The sequence below is a fragment of the Stenella coeruleoalba genome (assembly GCF_951394435.1).
Source record: "Stenella coeruleoalba genome assembly, chromosome: 6".
Taxonomy (NCBI): Eukaryota; Metazoa; Chordata; class Mammalia; order Artiodactyla; family Delphinidae; genus Stenella; species Stenella coeruleoalba.
In genome coordinates, this window is record NC_137151.1 from 39,961,431 (window position 1) to 39,988,524 (window position 27,094).

At 35.0% G+C, this 27,094-nt stretch overlaps 1 protein-coding gene across 9 annotated transcripts in view; it reads right to left on the reverse strand.

The window, feature by feature from the left end:
• Positions 1–27,094, reverse strand: part of LRP1B (LDL receptor related protein 1B) — a 1,831,517-nt gene that overhangs the window by 923,536 nt on the left and 880,887 nt on the right. For all 9 annotated transcript variants that reach the window (XR_013828854.1, XM_079925113.1, XM_079925117.1 and 6 more), the window contains 2 exons: positions 16,567–16,686; positions 11,859–11,987 (listed from right to left, as the gene is read on the reverse strand). Coding sequence is in view for 8 of the 9 variants with exons in the window: in XM_079925113.1 (XP_079781239.1) it covers positions 11,859–11,987; positions 16,567–16,686 (249 nt within the window). In the remaining variant the exon portion in view is untranslated. The remainder of the gene's footprint in view (positions 1–11,858; positions 11,988–16,566; positions 16,687–27,094) is intronic.

Sequence of the window (27,094 nt, forward strand, 5' to 3'; positions counted from 1 at the left end):
TATATACATCTTAAATATCTATAAAAGTCTATATTTTTTAAGTCAGGTTTGGTACCTTTCATAAAACATGTATAGTAACATTGAGTTCCAAAGAATGTTTAGATATATCTTGCTATGATTGAATGTTTGAGTCCCCTAAATTCCTATGTTGAAATCCTAACCCCCAAAGATGATGGTATTGGGAGGTGACAGTTGGGAGGTGCTTGGGTCCCAAAGCTGGAACGCTTATGAATAAGTCCCTTATAAAAGAGGTTCTAGAGAGATCCCTAGCACCTTCTGCTATGTGAAAATACAATATGTCTGCACCCCAGAAGACAGCCCGCAGCAGACCATGCTGGCACTCTGATCTCAGACTTCCAGCCTCTAGAGAAATAAATTTCTGTTATCTGTAAGTTACCCAGTCTGTGGTATTGTTACAGCATCACAAATGTACAAAAACATATCTGTTTAATAGAGTTAAAAGTTCCTTAATGATGATGACGTTTGATTTCAGGTTTGCCTTGATGGAAGAACAGGAATTGGACATGCAGAGATTAAAAAAAAAAAAAGTTGAAGAAGAAGAAGAAAAAAAGGAAGTCAGGTGAAACAAACAGCTTTGACAAAAGCACATATGTGGGAAAGACTCTAAGATGTGTTGGGAAGATACTAACCTCAGTTTTTCAGTTTCTGAGGGTACAACGTGCATTAGTGATGAAAGTACTTCATCATGATAATGACAATAGCAAACTTTTTGAGCATATTTTAGGAGCTAGCTTCATCTTTATCAGTTTATTGTATACTCACAACATCTCTAAGAATCAGGTGCTAATATTATCCACATTTTATAGGTAAGAAAACTAAGTTATTTAGAGTTTAAGTAACTTGCTTAAGATCACAAAGCTACTAAGTAAAAAGAGCTAGATTCAAACTCACATAGAGCTTGCAGTAGCTGAGAAAGTAGGTTGAGAAAACATTGCACAAGTCATTTAATGTCAAGATGATAAACTTATTTTTAATTTGGGTTGCAATGGAAAGTCAATATAAATTTTAGAAAGCGTATAACGAGCAAAAATATCTTGAAGATCAACTGGGAAATGATACATAGAATAGGATATGCATGAGTAGAATATAGTAGGATAGGTATATTTCCCATTTAATTTCTAAAATTGTTTTTGCTTTTACTTTTAAAGTGGTGTAATATAATTCAAATCAGATGGGAAGGTAGTATGTAAAAATCTTGTTTATACACTGCCTTGGTGGTAGTATTCTGGAGTGAGTTTGGAAAGGAGTTAGGTAAAAAGGAAAAGGTATTTCTGTTCTCCTTTAGATTGATGCGATACAGAAAGAAAGAATGACCATGTGTGCCGACATTTCTATTGGAAGCAGGGGCCAGTGGAGAAATGTAAGCCCCAGAGAATCCACAGAGGTTCAGGAACACATTAAATTTCACACATATAAATCAAGAAAGGTATTTATCTTTTAATTATAAAGAAGGTAACCCAAGGTTATTAGTAAAAACACAAAACTTATATAGACACAGGTTTTGAATATCTGGATTACTGAACAGGGAAATGCTATTTTAATTTCTCAGAAAATAGGTAGAAGAACCTAAAATGGGTGGTGTTGTGTTCCTACATAGAGATGGGGTGATGTAATAAAGTCGAAGTTTTAAACTGTAGAGACTGTTTTATGTAGATAATAAGGGACATGGGGTCAAAGATTCTGTGGAAATTTGAGATTTGGGTGATAGGGAGGAACAGGAAAAAAAGCAGAGTCGGTTTTACGAGAAGATGATGGGTTTAGTGCTGGCATGTTAGGTCAGTGTTGTCTTTTGTAATCTTGTCTTGGCATTGTGAAAACTCACTCAGGTAAACTACTGATCAACCTGAATTACAGACTTTAAAACAATGTAACCTTTTTGTTATTTGGATGTTAATAGTGAAATACCGCTACATTCATTTAGAGGATATTTCAATGTGAAATGTGATGATTGAGAAGCAATGAAATATGTTGTTTCGCAGGAATAAGGAACATTTTCTGAACAACAATTAAAGCCAATAACATCGTGCCATACACACACACACACACACACACACACACACACACACACACACACACACACTAAAAGAGGTTCTCATTTTGCAAATCAGCAGCTCTCACAGTTTTCCTGTTTCTTAAAGAGTTGATCCACCAGATCAAGGAAGGATTATATTTCCCCTACTAACTAGAAGGTCTTACTTGGCACATGGTAAGTGGTCAATAAATGAATGACACATAAAGGGCTGTTTGAATATGGATTTGCCAATGTTTTTAAAGATATTTTACTGATTTTTTAAGTTTAAGAATGATATGTATTTCAAAAAAATAAAGAATGATAGTGTATTTCAATAAAATGACAAAAATAATGCATTGTGATTTTTAATCAGGAAAATGAAATAAACTTAATTATACTGAATTTAATTGATTAAAGTATAAATTTAATTAAATTGAAGGGTTATTTTGGTAAATCTCAAAATCTCAGAGTATGATTCATTCAAATTTTAGGTTACTGAATTAATATTAAAATTAGCAGATAGTCCAGGGATGGTCAATTTGCATTAGTTACTGAGAGGTGGCCTATGGCTACTTTTGAATCTCCTAATCACCTTTCTCATTGTGGCAAACAGAAACTTCTTTAGCTATAGAAGCACATTTTTCCCAATTCAGACATGTCCCTTTAATTTATAAATTGGTAATGATTGAATTTAATAAGTAATAGATATTGGCTCATTTAAAAATTGCTTTACACTTATACTAGGTACCTAGAATAGTCAAATTCACAGAGTCAGAAAGTATACCGGTAGATGCCATGGGCTGGGGGGTGCAGGGGTGCGGAGGGGGAATGCGGAGTTAGTGTTTAATGGGGACAGAGTTTCAGTTTAGAAAGGTGAAAAATTGGGGGGATGCATGATGGTGAGAGTTGCACAACAATGTGAATGTACTTAGTGCCACGGAACTGTACAGTTAAATATGGTTAAAATACTATGTTTTATATTATGTGACTTTTACCACAATAAAAAACAACATTAAAAAAATTGCTTTAAAAATATTTCCAGTTTGAAAGCATGGGTCCTTTAAAAAACCACTTTTGTCTCCTAAAAAGAAAATACTGTCTCAGTGTTTGCATATTTATTTATACATTTAACAAAGATTTATTGAGCATGACTAGCTTCCGCCACGCATTCATCTAGATGCTAGAGATACAGCAGTGAATGAAACTAATAAAATTTTTTGTTTTTGTAGAGCTTACATTTTAGTGGAGGAAAAAGTCAATAAGCAGGTAAACCAATACTATTTAATATTTTTTTGGCAGTGTTAAATTCTATGAAGAAAGGTAAAGCATTGGTAGGAACGTGGATGCAGGCTGTTCTTTAGAGAAAGTAGTACAATTCAGAACATATTTAAAAGTTTGAAACAAAGGGTTTGAGAGAAAGAATGGAGTCAAGGGAGACTCCAGTATTTTGGCTTGGACAATTGGGTGAATGGGGTCACATTAACCAAGATGGGCATCACTGGAGAAAGCATTATTAGGGGAGAGAATCAAGAGCTTGGGACACATAGAGTGATATTTCCATTAAATTTCCAAATGGAGATGGTAAGTTGGATCTCAATATTCAAGTGAATCTGGTGTTCAACAAAGCACTCAGGGCTGGTGGTAAAAACTGGCAAGTCTCAGTCTCTAGATGTTTAATAAAACCATGGAAGAGGATGTGTTTTTAAAGTCATGATACAGGATGAGAGCACTTAGGAAATCAATAAAAGAAGAGAAGATGTCCAAAGGACTGAACACTGAGTCATGCTGAAAATACTGACAAAATGAGGATTATGCAGCAAAATAAACTGAGGGGAAAAAAAATGCCCAGTAAGGTAAGAGGAGAACTCCAAGAATACACTCTTTAAAAGGGAAAGTATTCAAGAAGGAGACAGGATCAGTTGTGTGCTAAGGACTGATAATTGAGTAATTAAGCAACTAGAGGTCACTGGTAACCTTGACAACAGAGGTTTAAGTAAGTGATAAGAAGGTAAGACCCACTGAAGGAGGAGGAGAAAATAGAGAAAGAGACAACACACTGAGTTTTTCTATAACGGGAAAAGAAAAATGGAGCGGTAGCTGGAGAGAAATACAGTTTTAAAGGAGGTTGTTTTGCAGCCTCTTTACTACATCCTTGTATACTGATGGAAATGATCCAGGAGAAAAGAATATCTTGATGATTCAAGGAATAAAGAAGACAACTGTCTGAGTCTAACTCTTGTACAGGTGAGAGAAGGTGATACTGATGCACAGAGGCTGGGATTGGCCTTAGACAGGATCAAAGTCAGTTTGTTCTTCAATTCAAATAAGAGAAGGATGAAGTGATTAGCTCTAGATTCAGATAGATTGGTAGATGTAGTTCAGGATGAGAAAGTTCTCTTTTGACTGCTTCTGTTTTCTCAGGGGAATATGAAACAAGACCATCATCTTAGAATAAAGAGGAAGGAGGTAGACATCTGAAAATTCATTATCTAGAGGTGGAAAAGGGAAAGGTCATTTAATCTATTTCACTGTTTTCTGACAGGGCTGCCAACGGATGTAAATAGATAATCTATATTTAAGATCACAATCTTCTACTTTGCTATTAAAAAAAGACTAGTTCTAAATACTCAATGGTGATTATATACCAAACTTTTAGCTACTTTACTAGATATATATCCCTTGTAATTTGATGGTATGTTCTAAACCTCTAAAGTCTGTTAAGATATAATTTGTCTAATAACTTGGCAAGTATTATTTTTCATGGAAAGCAAAGATGGAGGCTGTGTGAGTCCTAGTGAGAAGAAGAAATGCTCACACACATTTAAAACTGCATTCAATACAATGGATTTTTTCTTCTCAGGACTAAAATGACGTTAAGCAGCTTGACTAGGGAGAATATGCAGAATATTTGTCATCAAAGTCAAGGGCAAATATGAACTCTGGGGGAAGAGTGCTCAAGAGACATTCTCTAACTGCTCTTATTACATTGTTGACTGCAACTGATACAGGGGATTCCTTGAAAACTCTCTGAAAAACAAATTTCCCTTATTAGAAAAAAAAAAATTTTTTTCTGTCAGGTTTTAAGCTTAGGTTTTCTGAGGATTTCAATAGCACTATGCTTACACTTTTCTCAAACAAAACAATAGAAAAATTATACATCCATGCGTAATCTTAAACCATTTGTAATTTCTATGAATTTAAATGTGCCTCATTTCTTTTTGTTTTTCATTATATTTGTCCAATTTTAAGACAAAGAAAGGAAGTTAACTGTAGAACATGACATGATCTATTATATACTTTATATTGAGGATTTAAATATTAGTTCAATCAATAGCTATTCTATAAGAAAATACAATGATAGAAATTTGTACTTATATATTGTGTCATTTGTGAAAACAAAATTTACTGATTGTCAAATCTAGAGCCCATAAATGTTGTCATGTAATTCTTAATATCCAAATAAAGACATCTGCAGCTAGATTGCAGCTAAGATGTTAAGTGGTAAAGAAAATGGAAGACATGCATTTTTTCTGTGTCTAATATTTTTTTAGACTATGGGTAAATCAAAGGTGTCATGACACGTAAAACACATGACAGGTAAGACTGTTATCAATCTTGCAAATTTGTTGCTGGAAAAAAGATTTAAGATATCAAGAAAGGTGTTAGACTGTGAAACTGATGTCCTCCAGGAAACAAAAAATCAAAAACTTAAAAAGAAAAATTTTAAAACCCAGCAAAAACAGAAATAGAATACTCATGAGGAGTTTTATACCTCAATACTGGCAAACTCATTAACAGTTGTGTGGGTAGGAAAAAAAAGTGTGATGCTTAATTTGGGTAATGGAAATTCCATTAGAAATCCTTGCCCTGTCCTGTCATGGAATGTGAATTCCAACTGAGCAAATGGCCAGAGAAGATATAGGGTAGGAGTACTCTAAAAAATAGAAAAATACTTTCAGTGGCCAGGCCACGTTTATCAAAGGGAGTTGTGAAGCTCTAGTATTTGTACAGAACAGAGGCTTAGGATATACTGCCTGATTGCAGGTGGTGTCGCTTATTCTCCAGCTATATTTGCACAGCAAACACGCACTCGGACAGCATGTCTGTCTGAGGAGGGACTGGTTGAGGGAGCACATTTATGGAGATTATGCAGAGCTCCCCAGCCAATTTTGATGCCTCTACTGCAGCAAAGGCAGCTTGAACCCTAAATAACATGATGACACTGGCAAAAACAAAACAAACAAAAAAACCCAAAAAAACAACCATTACCCTTCGAATCTCTTGCAGCCTTTTGACTTTCCTTTTTTTGATCCTCAATATCCCAATACCCTTATTCTGCTTCCTGAATGTTTAGGAAATTGCTTGCAGCATCCAACAAGCATTTACCCAGCACATACTCTGTTCCAGGCACTGAGCTACTTCTCTGTCACTTGCCACTTACCATAGTGTACATCATTTCCTCCATGCATATGTGACTGAGTGAAAAATGACAAATCTGGATTTCTATTCTGGTGCTGGTCTACTAGGCTTGCTCCTAGCTCAGAGCTTCTCATACACCATCACGTCATCAAGTGTCATTCACAGTTATGCCTCAATGAAATGACAAACTGTGCAGGAACTAGACCTTTGGACTATCTAAAAAGAGTAAAAACTCTAAATAGTGAATCTTCACGTTGTCAAGACATGATCACATATCATTCTGTGGGAAGCCATTCTTAGCCAGATGGTAGACTGAAACAGATCTGATCCATAGTTTCTTAAGTTATCAAGGTCACTAAGACTTAATATGTTACTCTTCCTACGAACACTTAAATTTTAATATGGGGTGTTTCTTTTAAAAAGAAAAAAAAGGCAATTATACTTTAATAACTGAATTCCAAGCATCACAAGTGCTGATTAGTATGATACTCTGAGCAGGGGCTCTTCCCTTTTTTTTTTTTTTTAATTCCCAGGCTTGTCCCTTTTTATACAAGTACCAGCCTATTCTGTTCTCCCCATGAGCAGAGCCAGCCTTGACAGAAAACCATGGATGATTCCTCCAACCTTCCAAAAGGACATTTTAAACTATTTATTAGTAGATGACAGTAGAGATTCGAAGTAGGAGCCATAGGAAGTTATTTTTTGTTTTATTTCTCTATCTTTCTCTTTTTCTTTCTTTCCTTCCTTCTTTCTTTAAATTGCAGCAAAGAAAGTATCATGAAAACACTCTCTAACACTGTTTGGAGGTGTGCTTCTATGGATTACACAGGGATTATAATTTGTATTTCTTACAGCTAAGAGTTCCATCGCCTAAAAAGTCTCCCCTTACCCTCGCCCAAATCAGTGAACAGCAAAGCATACGCTGTAATAGAATCTCAAAGTTATTTAATGGACTCTCTTCTCTCATTACTCTGGTTGTTCTGTGGCAAAAAGGTGTCCTCTCTCTCATATAGTACCATTTAATGTGGTGACTCAACAACGATGAGCACAGAATTATTTAGTGCTCTTTATTTTGCTACTGCTTTGATGAAATCAATAGGGGCTTATAGGTTCCATAGAACTGAATGCTGGGGTAAATGCCTGCCTTAAGCAAGTGGTTAGGACACTGAAAAGTATAGTCCAAGGAGACTGAATTTATCAGTTCATCCAAAATTGCCAACAGTTCATAAATTAAACACCCTTAGCTATTATTTTCACTCTCGCAGGTTCTGCATGAGCCCCCTGTCAATCCTGGGTGCCCACATTTAACACATACTTCTATAACAAAATCAGTCTAAATCAGTTGAAAGAAAGTAAGCTAAATTAAAAAACAAACAAAAACACTTTTCATTTTCAGGTTTGATGTCATTATTAGAACTCTAATTTTGAAAAATGTAAAAATATACAGGATGCTTTACTGGATACCTATAGATGCTTGACAGTTACTTTAAAACATCTTTTTTCAAATGACAAGTCCTAACATTTAATTCAAAAATGACTAGTGTTTAACGTGTGTCCCATTCCAAAGTTACGAACAGTCCATCATGACATTCACATTCTAGCATGCTTCCTACTACCCAGTAATATCAAGTATGCATGAAGTTATTATTATTATTTTTTTTACATACACTGAGAGTTCTGTAGATTTTCTTCCATTTGGAAATCACCTATTTTGATGTCACATGGATAGGACTAGATTACCTTTGAAATTTTCCCAACTTTGAAACACTTGATTCTATAGTTCAGTAGTCAGGGGAAAATCTTACTCAGTGTAGAAAAGAAAAGAATTTGTCTGTACTACATGAATTATCAAGAATGAAAAGGCCTCCTGCCTAACATTAATCTCTTCTCCCAACTGCCACAGGGCCTAAAATCCCCTCCCCCTACTAGAGGTATTTCTTAAACGTGCTCTTAGGGCTTATGAATTTTACTTGGATTTGGTCATTATACTACAAAAGAGGGATAATCAATTAACTTAAATTCATTTTCCTATTTACTATCAATTGTCACATTGAAAATAAGATCCCACAGGCAAGCTTTGGGGTGACTAGTTGGGGAGCGACCATGATATTATTATTATTATTTTTTGTGGTACGCAGGCCTCTCACTGCTGTGGCCTCTCCCGTTGCGGAGCACAGGCTCCGGACGCGCAGGCTCAGCGGCCATGGCTCACAGGCCCAGCCACTCCGCGGCATGTGGGATCTTCCCGGACCAGGGCACGAACCTGCGTCCCCTGCATCGGCAGGTGGACTCTCAACCACTGCGCCACCAGGGAAGCCCCATGATATTATTTTGTGCTGAACTAGTTCATCACCTTAGAAGCAGCTTCCCAGCCAACTGACTCTGCCACCCTCTGCCTTCACATAAAAGGCTACCTTTCCTAGGAACTTTTATTTTCCCATCTATTATCTAGTAAGGTCTTTGTAGAACTTTCCTCTTATGTGCAGTTCTAGCTGTCCACTGTATCCTCTGGGTCTGATATATTTATGTTGCATTTTCTGTCTAAAGTCTAGGGATCTTTTACAAACATCTACTGTTTGGGGTCAGCCCATTCTAACCTTTCCCTAATTTCACACAATCCCAGCTTCTGGAATCCCTTGAACTCTGGCTTTCCTTGGAGGGAAAGTCAGGTTCCAGAATCCAGTAGGGTAAAATTTTAAAGGAAGAAAAAAAGAGGTGCTAATCTAAGCAGCAGGTAATGGAAAAGAGGAAAGTCAAAGCCTGAAGACAAATGGGGTTTACTTTATAACTTTTTCCTAGCACCCTTCAGTCACAGCAATACCATAGTAAATAAAATTGCCACAGAAAAATTTAAAGCTGATGTATTAAATGGAATTTTAATACATTTAATCTAATGGAAGCAAAAAATCCTCCTGTACATTTGTTACAAATATGAGAAAACTAAAGCAAAACTGATCATTTTTTTTTGAATTATACAAATGCATTGTTCAAATATCCATGTGACATTTAGAACTAGTCAGTATATGTTACAGACTTGTACTCATTTACTATATTACTGATTTTCCTAAAACTACAAACCACAGGAAAACTGTGTATTGTTCTAACTATGTACACCAACAGTCATCAAGCCAACCACTAGAGGTGAAGGCATTTACATATGTATTCCATTATCAATGCTAGAATCATCAAATCATGTACCATCCCTCTGACTACATTCAAAGATGCAGCACTATATCATGTACCATCCCTCTTTGACTACATTCTCTTTTTGTCAGAAACCCTTCTGTGTAGAAAGAGAGGAAGTGCTTCTCTGTATAGGGTTTATTACATTACACTCTCCCTGTGTATTCACAGCAATATTGTGTGGATCAATAGAAGAAACTGCAAAGAAAAAGCCTTCCACTTCTTTAATCCGTTGATATATTAAATCAGAAGTCTCAGTGGTGGAAAAAAAGAGGAACAGATAACTTGACCTAATTTTTCTAGAGGATTGCCCCTGAAAAATAAATAGGGCTTCATAAACCAAGTCAGCAATTGAAAAAAATAAACTAAGAAGTAAAAGAGTTCCTTTCTTGGTAATTTTCTATACAAATACATTTTGTAAATAATTAAACATATTATCTCAGAGAAATAGTTGAAATTATAACATGAAGTTACGATGTAAAGGGAAACAGCAGCAGCTCGCAGAGCAAATCCAATGCTTTGCTCAGTTTGGTTTCAGGAAAGAGAATCCCATCCCATGCCTAATTTTCCAACTGCTAATAAAAGGGAGTAGGGGACATTCACTAATTTATCAAAACTTCATAATTTGAAAATGCAGGAAATGAAACCAGATTTGGAGGAAGTGAGAAGATGCCAGATGGAATACCATGTATAATATCTTCCTATATTATTCCCAAGCTAATTCAGTTCACGCACACACACACACACAAACAACAAAAAATTAGCGTTATCCTATCATTACCAGCACCTCAAGGCTATTTCATTGGCAAATCAACAATATTTACTGAGGGTGTACTAAGACTGCACACTATGTAGAAACAGTAGGCTTTATTTGCAGATAAGAGGTAAAGGGAAGGCAGTTTTGAAAATGAAATTCAAATACTGAAGAGGAGAACACTCATTGTAGTAATCTTAATTAGAAAGAAAAATTAATTCCTTCTTTTTCCTTCCTTCCTTCCTTCCTTCATTCCTCCCTCCCTCCCTCCTTCCTTCCCTCAATCTCTCCCTTCCTTCCACAAATATTCACTGAGTACCTATATGTTCCAGGCAATGGTCAGAACTGAGTATATAACAGCAAACAAAACTGACAAGTTCTGTACTTTCATAATGATTATATTATTCTGGGTAAATCTGATGATAAACAGATACATAAATATGTTCATTTCAAATGGCAGTGCTATAAAGAAAACTAAAAAGTCATGTAGTGATAGAATAGGTATGAATAATAAGTATAGTTGGGAATTAAGATTGTGATGGAGAGAGTACACACCCTTAAATAGAATGGTCAGAGAAGGTCATTCTGAATGTTGACATTCTAGCCAAGACTTGAATGATAAGAATGTGACTATCAAAGAGAAAAGCATTGCAGGCAGATCAAACAGCAAGTGAAAAGACCTCAAGAGCAAAGTGGCTGAAGGAAAAGGAAACCAGTATGGCTGGGGTGTGATAAAAGGAGAAGGAGAGATGAGATGGAAAGGTAAATGGTACTAGTCCATTAGCCCTTAGAGGCCCTGTGAGAAGTTTGGGTTTTATTCTCAACATGAGGGAAAACTATCAGGAGATTTTAAGCAAAGTAACAACATGGTTTGGTTTATATTCTAGCAGATTAACTATTACGTGAAATATGAATTTTAGAGGGAAAGCAGAGGCTCACAGAAACCAGTGAGGAATCTATTATACAGTCCAGGAGAGAGATGGGTAATTCAAATCAGTTAATCCATTCCTTTTGAACAGGTTTTTGTTCATTAGAAACTTCCTGTAATGGAAGGAGTTTTGTAGTGATCAGTGACAACTAAAAGAACTTCTCTGGCTTTCTAAGGATGGATCATTTCCCTAAAATGAAGAAAAAAAATCTGTTTCTTCAAAGTCCATATTGCTCTACTATATACATTTCTAATGAAAAGAACTGCAAATAGGAAATAAATTCTGGAAGGACCAAAAATTAGATAACTTGGGCTTCCCTGGTGGCGCAGTGGTTGAGAGTCCGTCTGCCGATGCAGGGGACACGGGTTCGTGCCCCGGTCTGGGAAGATCCCACATGCCACGGAGCGGCTGGGCCCGTGAGCCATGGCCGCTGAGCCTGCGTGTCCAGAGCCTGTGCTCCGCAACGGGAGAGGCCACAACAGTGAGAGGCCCGCGTACCGCAAAAAAAAAAAAAAATAATAATAATAATTAGATAACTTACCAGTTTTGGCTTTGCAGGATCTGTTGTCTGGCTGCATTATGTAGCCCTCCACACAACTACAAGCATAGGATCCATACGTATTTATGCAGGTCTGGCTGCATGTACCGTAAACAGCACATTCATCTTGATCTAAAAGGTAAATTAACAACATTTCTAAGCAGATTTATTGTTGGGCATTTTTTTTCTCCCTGAAGAAAACATTTTTTCCAAACTTTGGAAGTAGGCTATTAAAAAAAAGCGAGAAAGAGCCAACTCCAATACATCTTTTCAAAACCACACTAACTGAACATAAAATTCAGTGTCGTTTTAATAGTTACGGAGATACAAGATCAAGCTTAACACCAAATCTTTTACTTTAAAAGATAATTTATTTGCATTTTTGATGCATAGGCTAAAAGTCCTTGGATATTTGTGCAAAGGTATAAAATGCACTCCAATGAATATTTGCTGAAGAATTCTAGTGTTTACGACACTGGCTTTTTCAAGATTTTGACAAAGAATTAGACTGGCAACACGATTTTCAATGAACAGATTAAATAAAAGTTCTGAGCTAAGCAATGTAAACCACCCTCACTAAATCAAAAGGAGGAAACTATTAAGTACTTGTCGCAAGCAGAAATTTCATCTTAATTAATTTTTATTTTAATATCTATGGCCCTCCTCCTATTTTTTCCCTACTTCCACTCGCAATACTTTTTTCCTCCAGCACCTTGTTCAAGTCTCTGTAAGCAGCAGGTACTTAATGATTCTTAACCAACCGGGCAAATTAAAAAAAAAAAAAAAAAAAAAACTCTGCCAGCTAATAATTTAGACAAATGTGTATTCAGTCTGTCCTGTGTACCAAGCACTATATGAATTCCTGAAGAAACCAAAATTTATAAAACATGATTTCAACCTCTAGGTGAAACAAGTCTAGTGATATAGAATTTCATTTCTATGCATTTCCTTATAATAGAGTCATACTCTAGTTATAATAGAAACACAGAGAAGTAAATGAATCTGCTTGGAATTGAAGGGAAAATGTGAAGGCTGCATATTGAGCTGAGTTCAAAGGATGATTTAGATTTCCTCAGACTAAATAAAAAGGGATCAGATGGAAAGAGGTGTTCCAGTTAAACAAAACAGCATGCGAAAAGCCATTGGGATGACACAGTAGGGATTTCAAAGAAGTATAAGGAGTCAGGTGGAGTAAGGGTGTATAAGAGGAAATGGTAAGAGATGATATTGGGAAAATCGTTTTGGGATGGGATAATGAAGTTATTTGTATGCTAAACTAAAGTGCTGTACATTATACATAGGCACTGGAAAGCATTAATTAGATGAGCTTTATGATCAACTTTGTATTTTAAAACTAAACAAAGTCACAAAAAATGGATTGGTGAATATAGAGAAGAGAACCTGGAAAATTAGCTATGTGCTAATTTCACACAAGAACTTGTATTTTGAAGTCATAATATTTTGAACAATGACAGTAGCAGTGGGAATGGAGAAGAGGGAATGGACTCAAATGTTTAAGAAATAGAATAGATAACGTGAAGTTTGACTGGATATGATAGAAGTGAATGGTGGTCTAATTTTATAAGAAGTGTAGATTACAGTGGAGGTATCATGGGAGGAAAAAATGAGTTTGATTTGGATGTGATAAATTTGAGGTATCTGTAGAGCATCCTTGAGTAAACATTTAATAAGTAGTTGGAAATATGGAACCAATAATATAAGGTGAGATCGGTCTTGGAGTATTTGAGAGTCAATAGCATATGGATATTAGATTAAAAAAATAGGAGAGGGTTAGATCCCACAGAGAGAAAGGGAAAGTCGGGAAAGTTTAGCTACAGAAAAATACTTTAGGGTACCAATATGAAAAAGGCCGGCGAGAGAGGAGTCCATGAGCCTCCTCTGAAGGATGTTAAGCGGATTAAACTGCTTGGGTATAATAAGAATGTATATTTGGTCTTTATCCTCTGTTTCTGACACAGAGTTCAGTTACCTTGTAATTTTCTGAGCTATAGGAGTATCTTTTGTTATTTCTAAGGAGCCCTGTGAAATATACTAGAGTCTATGCTAATGAAGTGACTCAGGGTGGGGCTACTAGATATTCTCAGAATGGGACTGGTCTCCAAAAAGATCAAACAGGTGACTTAGAGGGTGGGAACTCTCAACCCCATCCCCTGACCCCCCCCAACCTAAGAAAGGAGTTGACTAAGGAAAAGCAAAAGATGGCTAAGTAGCCAAGGAACCATTTAAACTGGGAAACTATGCATTTGTATGACATTTATTTGCATTCCTCTCCGATTTTTTTTAGCTTCGTGTAATAGCCTGCATTTATAGACAGTTTGTTTGAAGTAAGTAGCTTTGGGGATAGGAAGAATAGTATTTGGAGTGAAGTCCACAGTGATAATGTGAAATTAAATCTTGAATTTGATAAAGTCCAGCCCCTAGTGGCAGAAATGATGATTCGTATCTATAATATTTTCACCGATTTTTTTCAACTTTACTATTATTGGTTCCTATTTTAGTTTTTCTGATATGTGATTATGCTACACAGGAGAGCAATATGAATAATGATTTCTTTTGTTCTTTCTCCTCAGTCAGAATGCACTGTTCTGACATTGATGTAACTCCACAAAATTGGCTGCAAAGAAACAGGCATGTCATCACTTGTAGCACTATCTTCTTTCTTCCTTTAAGGACAGAGAATATCCTGGAAATTCCTTCAGGAAAGCGTAAATGATGCTCAGACCTGGCCATCCAGGAGTGCAGAGAAAGTAAAAAAATCTCTTCTATTGGTGAACTTCCATAAAAATTGCTGTGTATTTGCTTACTAATATTCAACAGAAGAAAGTGATTATGATGATTTTTACAGATTTAAAAGAGAGATTCAGGAGAAAGAGATTCATGTAAAAGGAGCTGAAAATCCTGACACCTATAGGAGTGAGGTATAGCAAAAGAGTGAAAAGGATACAGGTAAGTATATTGGCCTACCTTGTGTGAATGGCAGGTGTTGTTTTGAACTTGAAATTGCGTGCATGTCCAGAGGTACTACTTATATCTGGCAGACTCTGTGATTGTAAGGGGTCTAGTGTTGACAAATCTGAGTTTTTTCATAAAGTCTGAACTTCTGTGTGCAACCTTCTGATTTTCAAATGTTGGTTTAAGAATAATGTCAGTCAAATAAAATATACCAGTTTGGTCCCCCTATAGTCAGATTATGTAGCCTTTGGGTCTGATAAACATTTAATAATACATGTTTTTATAATATTTGTATTATGCAGAAAATGAAAAAACCACAAACTGAAAATTTAAGCCCGATGTACATTATAAACCAATGAGCCTCTCTAGGATAAGAATAAGTGGGCTCTGGAGATCTGTGTTTTAGTCCCAAGTCTTTTACTAAAAAGATGTGCAGACTTAACTAAGTCACTTAATTTTTCAGGGTCTCACTTTTCTCACTTTTGTCATGAGGATTTAAAAAAATATTCTGAGGATTTTTTCAACTTTAAGATTCTATTTTTAAGGTAAAAGTTATAATATTAAAGCAAAGGGTTAAAGTAATCAGCAAAGTACCAATTTCTTTGGAAAATATTCTGTTTATTAGTGGTGCTGGTAACACAGATATTCCTCAATTTTATACACAGATTCTATATTCAATGTTTTCTATATATAGATTCTAAATACCATATAAAATAATGTACTGTTTATATTGTGGATATATCATATATATATACACAAACATATAATATTATGTATATGTATATATATTTGGATTCAACATAATGAAGAAATAACCTAAAATAGTTCAGTATGGCAGAGTAGAGTCATTTTGGAAAGTAAACATTTGGTGTAGAACGTTCACAAAAACAAAAATTAGGACATTAAAAATAAATATTTTATATTCATCATTATTGCATTGGTCAAATATCAATCACCAGAATTACCAATGTAAAAGTTGTAAAGAACATTACATGACTATTATTAACTTAGTAGATAACAAATGTCTACTACACTGCAGCTATATAACAGACATAAACTATTTAGGAGGTTAAAATAATTAAATCCAAAGTTTTAGTGACTGACCAGAACACATCCCATTGTTGACATGTCCCATGTCTGTCATTACTGCAATATGAATTGAAAATTGATTTGTAACCATATGATATCACTTATATGTGGAATCTAAAATATGGCACAAATGAACCTATCTACAAAACAGAAACAGACTCAGACACAGAGAACAGACTTGTGGTTGCCATGGGGGGGGAAAGGAGGGAGAGGGATGGACTGGGAGTTTGGGGTTGGTAGATGCAAGCTATTACATTTAGAATGGATACATAACAAGGTCCTACTGTACAGCACAGGGAACTATACCCAATCTCCTGGGATAAACCATCATGGAAAAGAATATATAAATCAATGTCTGTATGTGTATAACTGAGTCACTTTGCTGTACAGCAGAGATTGGCACAGCATTATTAATCAACTACACTTCAATGAAAAAAGGAAAGAAAATTGATTTGTATAAATGCTTATCTAATGTTTCTATATGTGGTTTTTGGGGGAGAGCCAACTTTTAACTCTCAAGAGACAAAAAATAAAGTGGACATAAACACTGTGTGGAACACATGGTAGGTGCTTGAAGATATTTTATTAAATTTCTGTTAATTAAGCCTCTGTTAAAATAAAATTGAGTAGAATTACATGTCATAATTACCTTTACAGCTTCTTCCATCTTCTTTTATTTCAAATCCATCCTCACAGTAACACATTGTACTATTTCTGACCATGGCACATTTATACTGACAATTCAACTGCTGGCAACTGGGCAACAGTTCTGTAGAGGAAAAGCAAAGATCTTATGTCTATATAACTGTGCACACACATATACTATTTAAATTTAAACGTTAATATTTACTCAGTGCATAACCATAATAATACAGCTTTGATTGGTTTCCTAGAAAGTTTCTATGATTGGTTGACAGAACAAAACAATATCTATTCCCTCTAAAATATGTTGGTTTGCATTTGTTTGAAGTATTGTTAATAAAAATTTCAGATCAATCTGTTCAGTCTTTCACTTTTTCCCTTATTACGTACATTCAAAGGCACAAATCCTTTCAAATTCTGGTAAATTATTTCAAGAGGAAAAATGTCAACTCAGTGGTTGATTTCACCATTTATGCCTTTCTTACCTGACACATCCATTGATATTCTATATTTTGAGGGCTTGTTTTGACTTACTAATCCATGTATAACCTTTGAAGCAGGTGGCAAAATATTAGACAACTACTGGACATAATATATTTCATAATATCTAAACCCTTTCAGAACAAAAACATCAGTGAAGCCAAAGTTAGCAAAACCTTAGAGCAAATTAGGATCCAGTATGATCAATGCATGAAACACAGATGAAGTGACAGAGGCATATTCATTTCACAAATAATTTCTAACAGGAATAAGATTTGCTAAACAAGAAAAATTACAGAGAGAATGTATGACTGATTGTGGTGTCTGAAAATAGGGATATTAATGGGTCGTGACAATTTCCTTTTTTCCCCTGGGGAGAAAAATAAGGGTTTTAAAGATCAAGGTTAAATGATTCAAAATAAATTGATATTTGCCACAAATTTAGCTGGTGCTTCAGAAATATTTTAACTTTTAATAAAGATATATTAAAGTCCAGTGTGGAAAAGGACAGCTTGAATACTCCAAACTGAAAATTTGGTATTTTACTAAAAAATTAATTCTCTCTAGTATTTTCTTAGCCCAATTGCTTTTAAACTCTTTCATGAAACTATCAATATTTTATGTATCTTCTCTTCTTAAAACTTTAAATCTCCGTCATAATGGTCACCCACATATGATGATCTTGCTTCCTACTTCCCTGAGAAAATCGAAGCTATTGAAAGAAATTTTCCACAGATTTATGCTTCACATTTTACCCACCTCTGCCTATTCTTGTTTTCCTTGCATTTCAAACTTGGTTTAACTCATAATTAAAGCTCCAGCCACAACTCCTGTGCACAAATCCCATCCCCTTTCACCTATTCAAGGATATCACTTGAGTTTTTCTCTACTTCCTCTCATAATCATCTTTAAAAGTTTACATTAGATCAAGCTAAAGCCTCCATCCCTTTTTGTCAATTGAGTTTCATGGGAACCCAGTCAATAGCCATTTGTTTACATATTGCCTATGGCCGTTTTTACACTACAAACACAACCCAACTAGTTGCCTTAGTTGACTAGTTGGCTCCCCAAACCTAAAATATCTATTATAGCCCTTTACAGAATGTTTTCTGACCCTTGTACTACTTTTCCCCACATTAAAAACAAAAAACCTTGATCTCACGTCCTGTAGGAGTCACCATTGCCCAGTATCTTTGTTCCTCTTTATAACAAAACTTACAAAATAATCCATACTCACTGTCTCTTTCTTCCCCTCTGTTTCTATCTTAAGCCCACTCCATAAAGGTTTTATCTCCATTGCTCCAGAAACTGCTCAGATACAGGTTTCCAATGACCTTGAGGCTAATAAGTGTGATGGCCTTTTCTCAGTCCTCATCTTACTTGACCTATCAGCAGCACTTGACACTGTTAACTAGTTTTCCCTGATGTACCTTCATCACTTTGCTTCCAGGGCTCAGGACTTCTGGTTTTCCTCCTATTTCACAGCCTCCTTTGTACAGTTCCACATTTTCTTGTCAACCTCTTAAGGCTGAAGTGCCCCAGGATAAAAACCTGGTCTTTTTCTCTTGCCTATCAATATGCTACTAGTAAACTCATCAGTTATCATAGCTTCCCCTCTAACTGGAACATAACTGCAGTTCCATAAGCTGAAAGCTAGGTGTGCCCTCTTCGACTTCTAATTTCCACTATTCTATTACAATTGACACTTTATATTAAAATTTATTTCTCTTTGAGATACCTGGAACAATTTCTGCTTCCTTGATATAAGTTAAGCCACTATACAAATCAACACATCTGATTTGTAGGTTTGGAATTGGGGTCAATGCCAATTATATGCTGTTATAAATATTAACATTTATATAATGTGCAAAGACCAGTCATTTGGTCTGTAAAACTACATTATTAATAAAAATATAGAATAAATGGATCTTTAGAAGTTATAACATTTTTGTTTCATATGGTAGTTATTTACATTTTGGTTTCCCCCACCAGTATCTACAGCTATAAATTATAAACCTTATATATATATATATATATAGATAGATAGATAGATAGATAGATAGATAGATACATGCATATATATGAAGTTTTTGAAATGTGCAATTTCTTTGAAACCCCATAACAGTCAAAAATGTAGATATCATTGTAATTTACAGTTTTCAGATGAGGAAACTTATGGTTGATAACTAATTTAAGATTATATGGTAAATATACGATGAAGATGGTATTCAAAACTTCAAGGTCAGGCTGATTACAAACAAAGCCTATGTTTTCAAAAATGCCTCTACTTCCCACTGTACAATCTGGTGACGGTTGAAACCGTGGTGTATTTTTTTTATTTGCTTTGTCATTCTAAGCTTAGTAGTGTGCTGTAGATACAAGAAGTGTTTTTTATAATTTTTATAGGATGAATGAACTAATAAATCAGTAAAATAGCTTAATTCTAGGATGACAATTAATACTCTCAGGTGTCATTTCTAGTCCATTAAATTAAACTAGGTCCTAAAGATAGTTCATTTACATCTTTAAGTTAGGTAATTGAGTTGTCAAATCTTGTTTGATTATGGTGGAATCAGTCCAAAATTGCCTTTAGTCTATATGCTTCTTTTAGTTCAACACTGATGGAGCACCTAGTCAATGCTAAGGACTCTGCTGGGCTTCCACAGATGCAAAATTGCTTTAGACAAATTAATGAATTACAACATGAGTGTGGAAGCAAGTGGGGTTAGATGAGAAGTGCAACAATGTAAACAACAGCTATAATTCATAGCAGAACAACACATATACTAAATAAAAATACATGTGACATTAGCTGGAAAGAGAAGAATTCATCCAGAGACTGGAAATAGAGGTAGGTATCTGGAAAAAAGGTTGTTAAAGAAGTTAAATTTAAACTAAAATTTAAAAGATGAGCTCAGTAGACAGAATTTATGAGCATGCATTCCAGATAAAGTAGACAATATGAGAAAATAAATTTTAAAAAAATGACAGCATGTAAGAGGTAAAGACAATGGTAAATAACCCCGTGTGGCTAAAACATAGTGTTTGATGTGGTCGGAAATGGGACTGGAATTATTATTTGGCGCCAGACAGAAGTAGATTAATTCTTAGATTAAGTAGAATTTTCTGTTTCAATGATGGGAATCATTGCTAGTTAAGGAGGACAGAAATGATATACTCTGACGTGTATTGTTTGAAAGTGCCTAATAACAAGGAGAAAAATGAGTAAAAGACAGTAAAGAAAGAAAAGCTATCTAAAAGGTTAGGACTATGAATATTTAGATGAGTGGATGGCCAGAAACTTGGTGAAAGCATAGTAACACTGAGTTAACAGTACCAATAAAATGAATTAAGAATAACAGAAGGATTGGAGGTTTAGAGGGAAATACTAAGTTTGCTTTTGACGGTTTAGTTTAAAACGTTGACAAGAAAATGGCTAGGAGGGAGTTGAGAATTTGAGTCTACCTAAGAAGAAAAGTCTGGACTAGAGGTGGAGATTTGGAAGTCAAAAACACATAATTGGTCCTTGAAGTCCAAAGAGAAAATAATCATCCCTTAAAAAAGAATATTTATGATATAAATCAAACCTAGAGAACTTTTATATGTGAAAGGCAAGCAGAAGAAAAGGTGTTAATAAAGAAAACAGACAAAAAGAGTCATGTACCACAATGTTCACTGCAGCTCTATTTACAATAGCCAGGACATGGAAGCAACCTAAGTGTCCACTGACAGATGAATGGCTAAAGAAGATGTGGCACATATATACAATGGAATATTACTCAGCCATAAAAAGAAACAAAATTGAGTTATTTGTAGTGAGGTGGATGGACCTAGAGTCTGTCATACAGGGTGAAATAAGTCAGAAAGAGAAAAACAAATAACGTATGCTAACACATATATATGGAATCTAAAAAAAGAAGAAGGTTCTGAAGAACCTAGGGGCAGGACAGGAATAAAGACACAGATGTAGAGAATGGACCTGAGGACACGGGGAAGGGGAAGGGGAAGCTCGGACGAAGTGAGAGAGTGGCATGGACATATATACACACCAAATGTAAAATCAATAGCTAGTGGGAAGCAGCCAGATAGCACAGGGAGATCAGCTCAGTGCTTTGTGACCACCCAGAGGGGTGGGAGGGAGATGCAAGAGGAAGGAGATATGGGGATATATGTATATGTATGGCTGATTCACCTTGTTATAAAGCGGAAACTAACACACCATTTCAGAGCAATTATACTCCAATAAAGATGTTTTAAAAAAAAAAGAAAACTGAGAAATAACTAAATATATAGACGAGGAACATAGAAAGCTTCACAAAACCTAAGGAAGAATAACAGTCCATGGAAGTAAGCAGGGCAATAAATATTAAAAACTGAGAAATATACTTGGATGAAGCCTAAAGACTGCACTGGGTTTCCTAATAGGATCAATTAAGACCTTTAAAAATGGTTTCAGCGGTTCAGAGGGGACAGAGATAAATGTAGGAAGGAGTTCGGACAGAAAGAGGAACAGTTTCTCATAGAAAAGACCAATATCTTATAGGATACAGAGCATGAAGGTAGGGGTATTACCTAATTTATTAGTCTGTACCTTAGGACGGGCATATTAATTCACTGCTTTAAATGCATTGTTTTCCACATAATCCCTATAGCCCATCTCTTTCTTTGCCCTGTCTCAGTCTGAAGTAGAAAATCCATAGACTACTGGTTCCATCTTTCTGCTTTCTCCAATCTTGAAACCCCTGGAGTATGAAGATTACAAGGCATGCTAAAAGGTTACCAACATCATGGTAGTGACGGCGAGAAAAGAGGAGAAATAAGAGAAAATGGATAAACATGGTTATGAAAGATCAGACCTCACACATGATTTTGCATATTAGGTGGGAGTCTGGTGGCTGAAAATAGCAAAAGAGACAAGGGCAACTTAGCTTTTGGTTTACTGAATTTATCCTGCATGAGAATTTGTGTATGTATAGAGAGGTGATATGGAGACAATTAAACAGTATATGATATCAGATGAAACGGTAAATATGTATTCTTCTAACAGATCATAAAGAACTGTGAGGAGCTACCAACATGAAAAGCTAAAATTTAGGGCTTCCCTGGTGGCGCAGTGGTTGAGAGTCCACCTGCCGATGCAGGGGACGTGGGTTCGTGCCCCGGTCCGGGAAGATCCCACATGCCGCGGAGCGGCTGGACCCGTGAGCCATGGCCGCTGAGCCTGCGCACCCAGAGCCTGTGCTCTGCAATGGGAGAGGCCACAACAGTGAGAGGCCCGTGTACTGCAAAAAAAAAAAAAAAAAGAAAAAAAAAGCTAAAATTTAAAATTTGGCCTGGCTCTATGAAAGCAATACTAATTACTGTAATGTTATGTATTTGAACTGCATACCATTTATGCTTAATTATGTGCAACACTATAATGATTATGTACATAATTAAAAGTGCATCAGATTAATTTTGTCAGAAAGATTATTTGAGCAGAACAGAAATTTTGTGCTCGACTCATCAATCTTCATAAACTGCTTTAAATGAAGCATAGTCATTGGCTCATGCAACATTATCAATGGTTTGAATCTTACACTGAAGTAGGAAGATCACTAGTATCTAAGGGGATGAAATATGCAAATCAGAATGCAAATATGGAAACATGGTATCTTATCTGTATTCTTCAACATTATCATAAAAGAAAAGTATCTTTTTAATTAAAGAAGAGGAGCTACTATTTCAGAAATTAAATCTAATGCAATTGATGAAGGCTCCCCAACACAGACCCACTATATTCTGTGATTTTAAGAAATATTTTTGTGTTCTTTTCAAAGTTGTATAGGAGAATATTATCAAAGTTTGAGTATATTTTCTGTATAAAACACAAGTTAACAGTTTACAAGTAGTAGGTAGCTTTGAGGTATCTAAGCTTCTAAGTTGATCTTTAACTTAGAAATAGATTCAAGAACTAGATTTCTGAATTTCTGTTACTAACAAACAGTAGGAGGAATTCTAAAAGGACAGAAAATTAATTCATACTAAATCTCGTATCTTTTTTACCACTCTTTTTCTTTTTTCTGAGCGTGATGCCATATACACAGCTTTGGACTCTGGAGCCAGAGTACCTAAGCTCCAATCTTGGTTTAGCTAATTTCAGGCTATGTGAATGTGGCTTCTAGATGATGAAATATATGTAAAATTAGTTTGTGCCACTTCCTAACCTGGCCCCTAAAGGATTCTGACAATCCTCTATTGTCTCTTGACTTGTCCGCCCTTTGGATGCAGGGAATCCAGCAGACAACTGGGAGAACCCTGGGACGGCAGAGATCCAAAACGGAGGGAGCCTAAAATAGCACATACAGGAAGCATCTACTGATGACCCAACTGGATTGTGATGTGAGTGAAAATTTGGATTTTTGTTGCATTAAACCCCCGAGGTACCAGGGTTGTTACATAATACCATGGTAATGGGCAAATGACTTAAGAATAAACAGGTATAGAGAGCTTATCTCTAAAATGGGAAAAATAATAGAAACTACCTCATAGGGTATTGTGAGGCTTAAATGAGCTAAGTCATGCAAAGTTCTTAAAATACTGCCTGCCTCATAGTAACTCTTTTAATTATTATCTTTATTATCATTTTACCATTTAAGCATAATCATCCATTCAGTACAACAGAATACCTGTCATCAAGCATTCTTGTCATAATTTCCATATTCTTCAAGTGATTTGGAACTATGTCTCATTTTACAATAGAAATATTTTTCTCTTTTGCTCTTTTATTTTTGGGTGTTACATAAAATAGTTCTAGTTTTGCACCTAAATCACTTCTGTATCTTTTGACATCTTCTGGAGAAGATACTTTTTTTGGTAAATTCTCCTGAAATCGTTACCTGAATGAAAAGCCCCCAACAAACAGAGAAACACTAACCATAGGAAACAAAGATTTTTCTATACTGGCTAATTGGGTTTCTATAAAATATGAATAGTACTCACTGAAACAATGTATATCCACATCTAATTTGCTACATAAGCATAGACCAATCAACAATCCAGGCATGTAATTTTCACCAAATACTTATGCTAGTCTGCATAGTCTTTAGAGATTGTTCTGCTTTTTAACACATTTCCACAAATGTATGCAGGTTTATGGTTTTGGAAACACATACAAATAAATTTTGCTAACCTGCCTCAGAGTAAAAGCAGATCAATAAAGAATGGTTAGAAGCTGGTAACCAGATTCCAGCAAGTGCAAGTTATTACTTTTAGGAGGTTTCTTCCCTCATTCGTTTCGTTTATGTAAATATCTCTAAGCCAGAGAACCACTGCTTCCAATACTGTATGTGTAGCCACCAGATCATCAATAACATTATGCTGGCTGCCTTCATGACCTAAAATCGAACAATTCACATTGATCATGTATTGGACTTGGTGGGATAGTAAGAACACAGCTGTGCCATATTCATGTGCTTCTAGGTTATATGTCCCCCCCCGAGAGAAAATTAGAACTTTTATAAACTCTTTGGAGATACAAAAAGTATAGGCACTTTTCCAGATATAAGTTATGTGAGGCATTATTTTACAAAATAGGATCAAATTTCATTCGCAATTTTAGTAATCAAGTTTCTTCTTGAATTTAGGTTATACAAAAATGCCTTTTAACCAACAATGATAATCACGGTAATAAGAAAAATATCTTTCTCCATGTAGTACATTTATAAAAATAACATATTTCACTCACTCTTTGTACTTGGAAATTGATAAGCTGATGCAGCTACTTATCATACCAGACAGTCCCTCTTGTCATCAGGACGTCCGCCTGACATATGTAGAATGGTGATAATTTGTGTCATATCATTCCTTATGACTGCTAAGGTGGATTTCTTCAGAATTCTTCGCTTAGTGTAAAACCACAGTCCTAGCCTCAAATTTTCAGTGTGTTCCCATATAGAAAGATATAACATTAAGGCAATTATTTTTTCCTAATTTTTTGTTCCATTTTTGTTATGGTATAATTTACACTCAGTAAAACTGATTCTTTTTAGTGTACAGATATGTAAGTTTTGAAAAATGCATAGAGTTTTGTAACCAATACCATTATTAAAATATAGAACAGGACCATCATCCTAAAATATTTTTCTATGTCCTTCTGCAATCAGCTCATTTCCCCACTGCCAGATTTTGGCCATCACTGATCTGTTTTCTGTCTCAATAGTTTTGCCTTTTCCAGCATGTCATACAAATGGAATCATCCAGTCTGTAGCATCTTTACTGAACATAACATATTTGAGATTCATCCATGTTATTTTATCAGTAGTTCTCTCTTCTGCATTGCTGAATAGTATTCCATTGTATGAATGTACCTTAGTTTTGTTTATCCATTTCACACATGATGGACATTTGAATTGTTTCTTGTTTTGGTTTATTAAGAGTAAAGTTGCTATAACATTCACATACAATTTTTGTGTAAATATAGGTTATCACTTCATTTGGTAAATTTGGGATTGCTGGCTTATATAGTAAAAAGACGTTTCACTTTATAAGAAACTATCAAAATACTTTTCAAAGTGGCTGTTCTGCTTTTCATTCCCACCATAAATATATAAATCTTCCAGCTACTTGGCCTTCTGCCCAGAACTTATTATCAGGTTTTTATTTTAATTTCTTTAACCACTCTTAACAGGTATGCAATAGTACCTAATTGTGGTTTTAATTTGCATTTCCTAATGACTAATGATATTAAACGTCTTTTCATGTTCTTATTTGCCAATCATATATCTTTGGTAAAGTGTTTGTTCAATCTTTTGCCCATTTTTTATTTTATATATGTGTGTGTGTGCATGTGTATATATATATATATATATATATATATATATATATATATATATATATTTTAGATACAAGTCCATTATGAGATATTTGACTTATAAGTATATCCTCCTGGTCTGTAGCTTCTTTTTTCATTGTATTAGTGTTTTTCAAATAATAAATTTGCAAAGAAAATATTCCTTAATTTTGATAAGTCTAGTTGCTCAATATTTTCTTTTTGAATCATGCTTTTAGTGTCAAATCCTTACCTAAGTCAATCTCTCCTTTGTTTTCTTCTAGAAATTTTATAGTTTTAGATTTTTGGTCCATTTTGAGTTAGTTTTTATATATAGTATAATATATGAATCAAGGTTTTTATGGGGTTTTTTTGCATTAAATGTTGAACTGTGCCTGCACCATTTGTTGAGAAGACTAACCTTTCTTCATTAAATTATCTTTGCACTTAAAAAATACATATTTCACTATTTATTTGTGGATGTATTTCTGTACTCCTATGTTTCACTAATTTACACGTTTACCTCTCTCCAATATCACACTGTTTTGACATAGTAAACTTGAAATCTGGTAGCATGAATCCTCATACTTTATTTTTGTTTTTCAGTACCGCTTTAGATATTCCAGGTCCTTTACATTTCCATATAAATTTTAGAATCAGTTGTCAGTTTTTATGCAATTATGCTAGGATTTTATTTGGACTTATATTGAATTTATAGATTGGGGAAGACTGACATCTTAATACTATGGTCTTCCGATCCACAAATACAATGTAATATATGTATATTTACTTGGGGCTCTAGGAGGCTTATTTTTCCCCATGAGTTTCCAGCATATAGATCTTGCATTTATATATATTATTCAATTAATACCTAAGTGTTTTATAGTTGCATTTATATATATATTATTCAATTAATACCTAAGTGTTTTATAGTTTTGGTTTATTATAAGTGGTATTATTTACATTTCCAATTGTACATCTTTAGCATTTAGAAATACAATTGATTTTTTATATATTGATCTTATATCCCAGGACCTTCTTAAAGTCAAAAAAAGACACAAATTACAAGTATCAGCAAGGAAAGAGAGTATATCACTAGTACAGATCTCACAGTTTTAAAAAGATAGAGAAAACTTCAAACAAATCTTTGCCTTTAAATTTGACAACATAGGAACTTTCTTGGTGGTGCAGTGGTTAAGAATTTGCCTGTCAATGCAGGGGACACGGGTTTGAGCCCTGGTCCGGG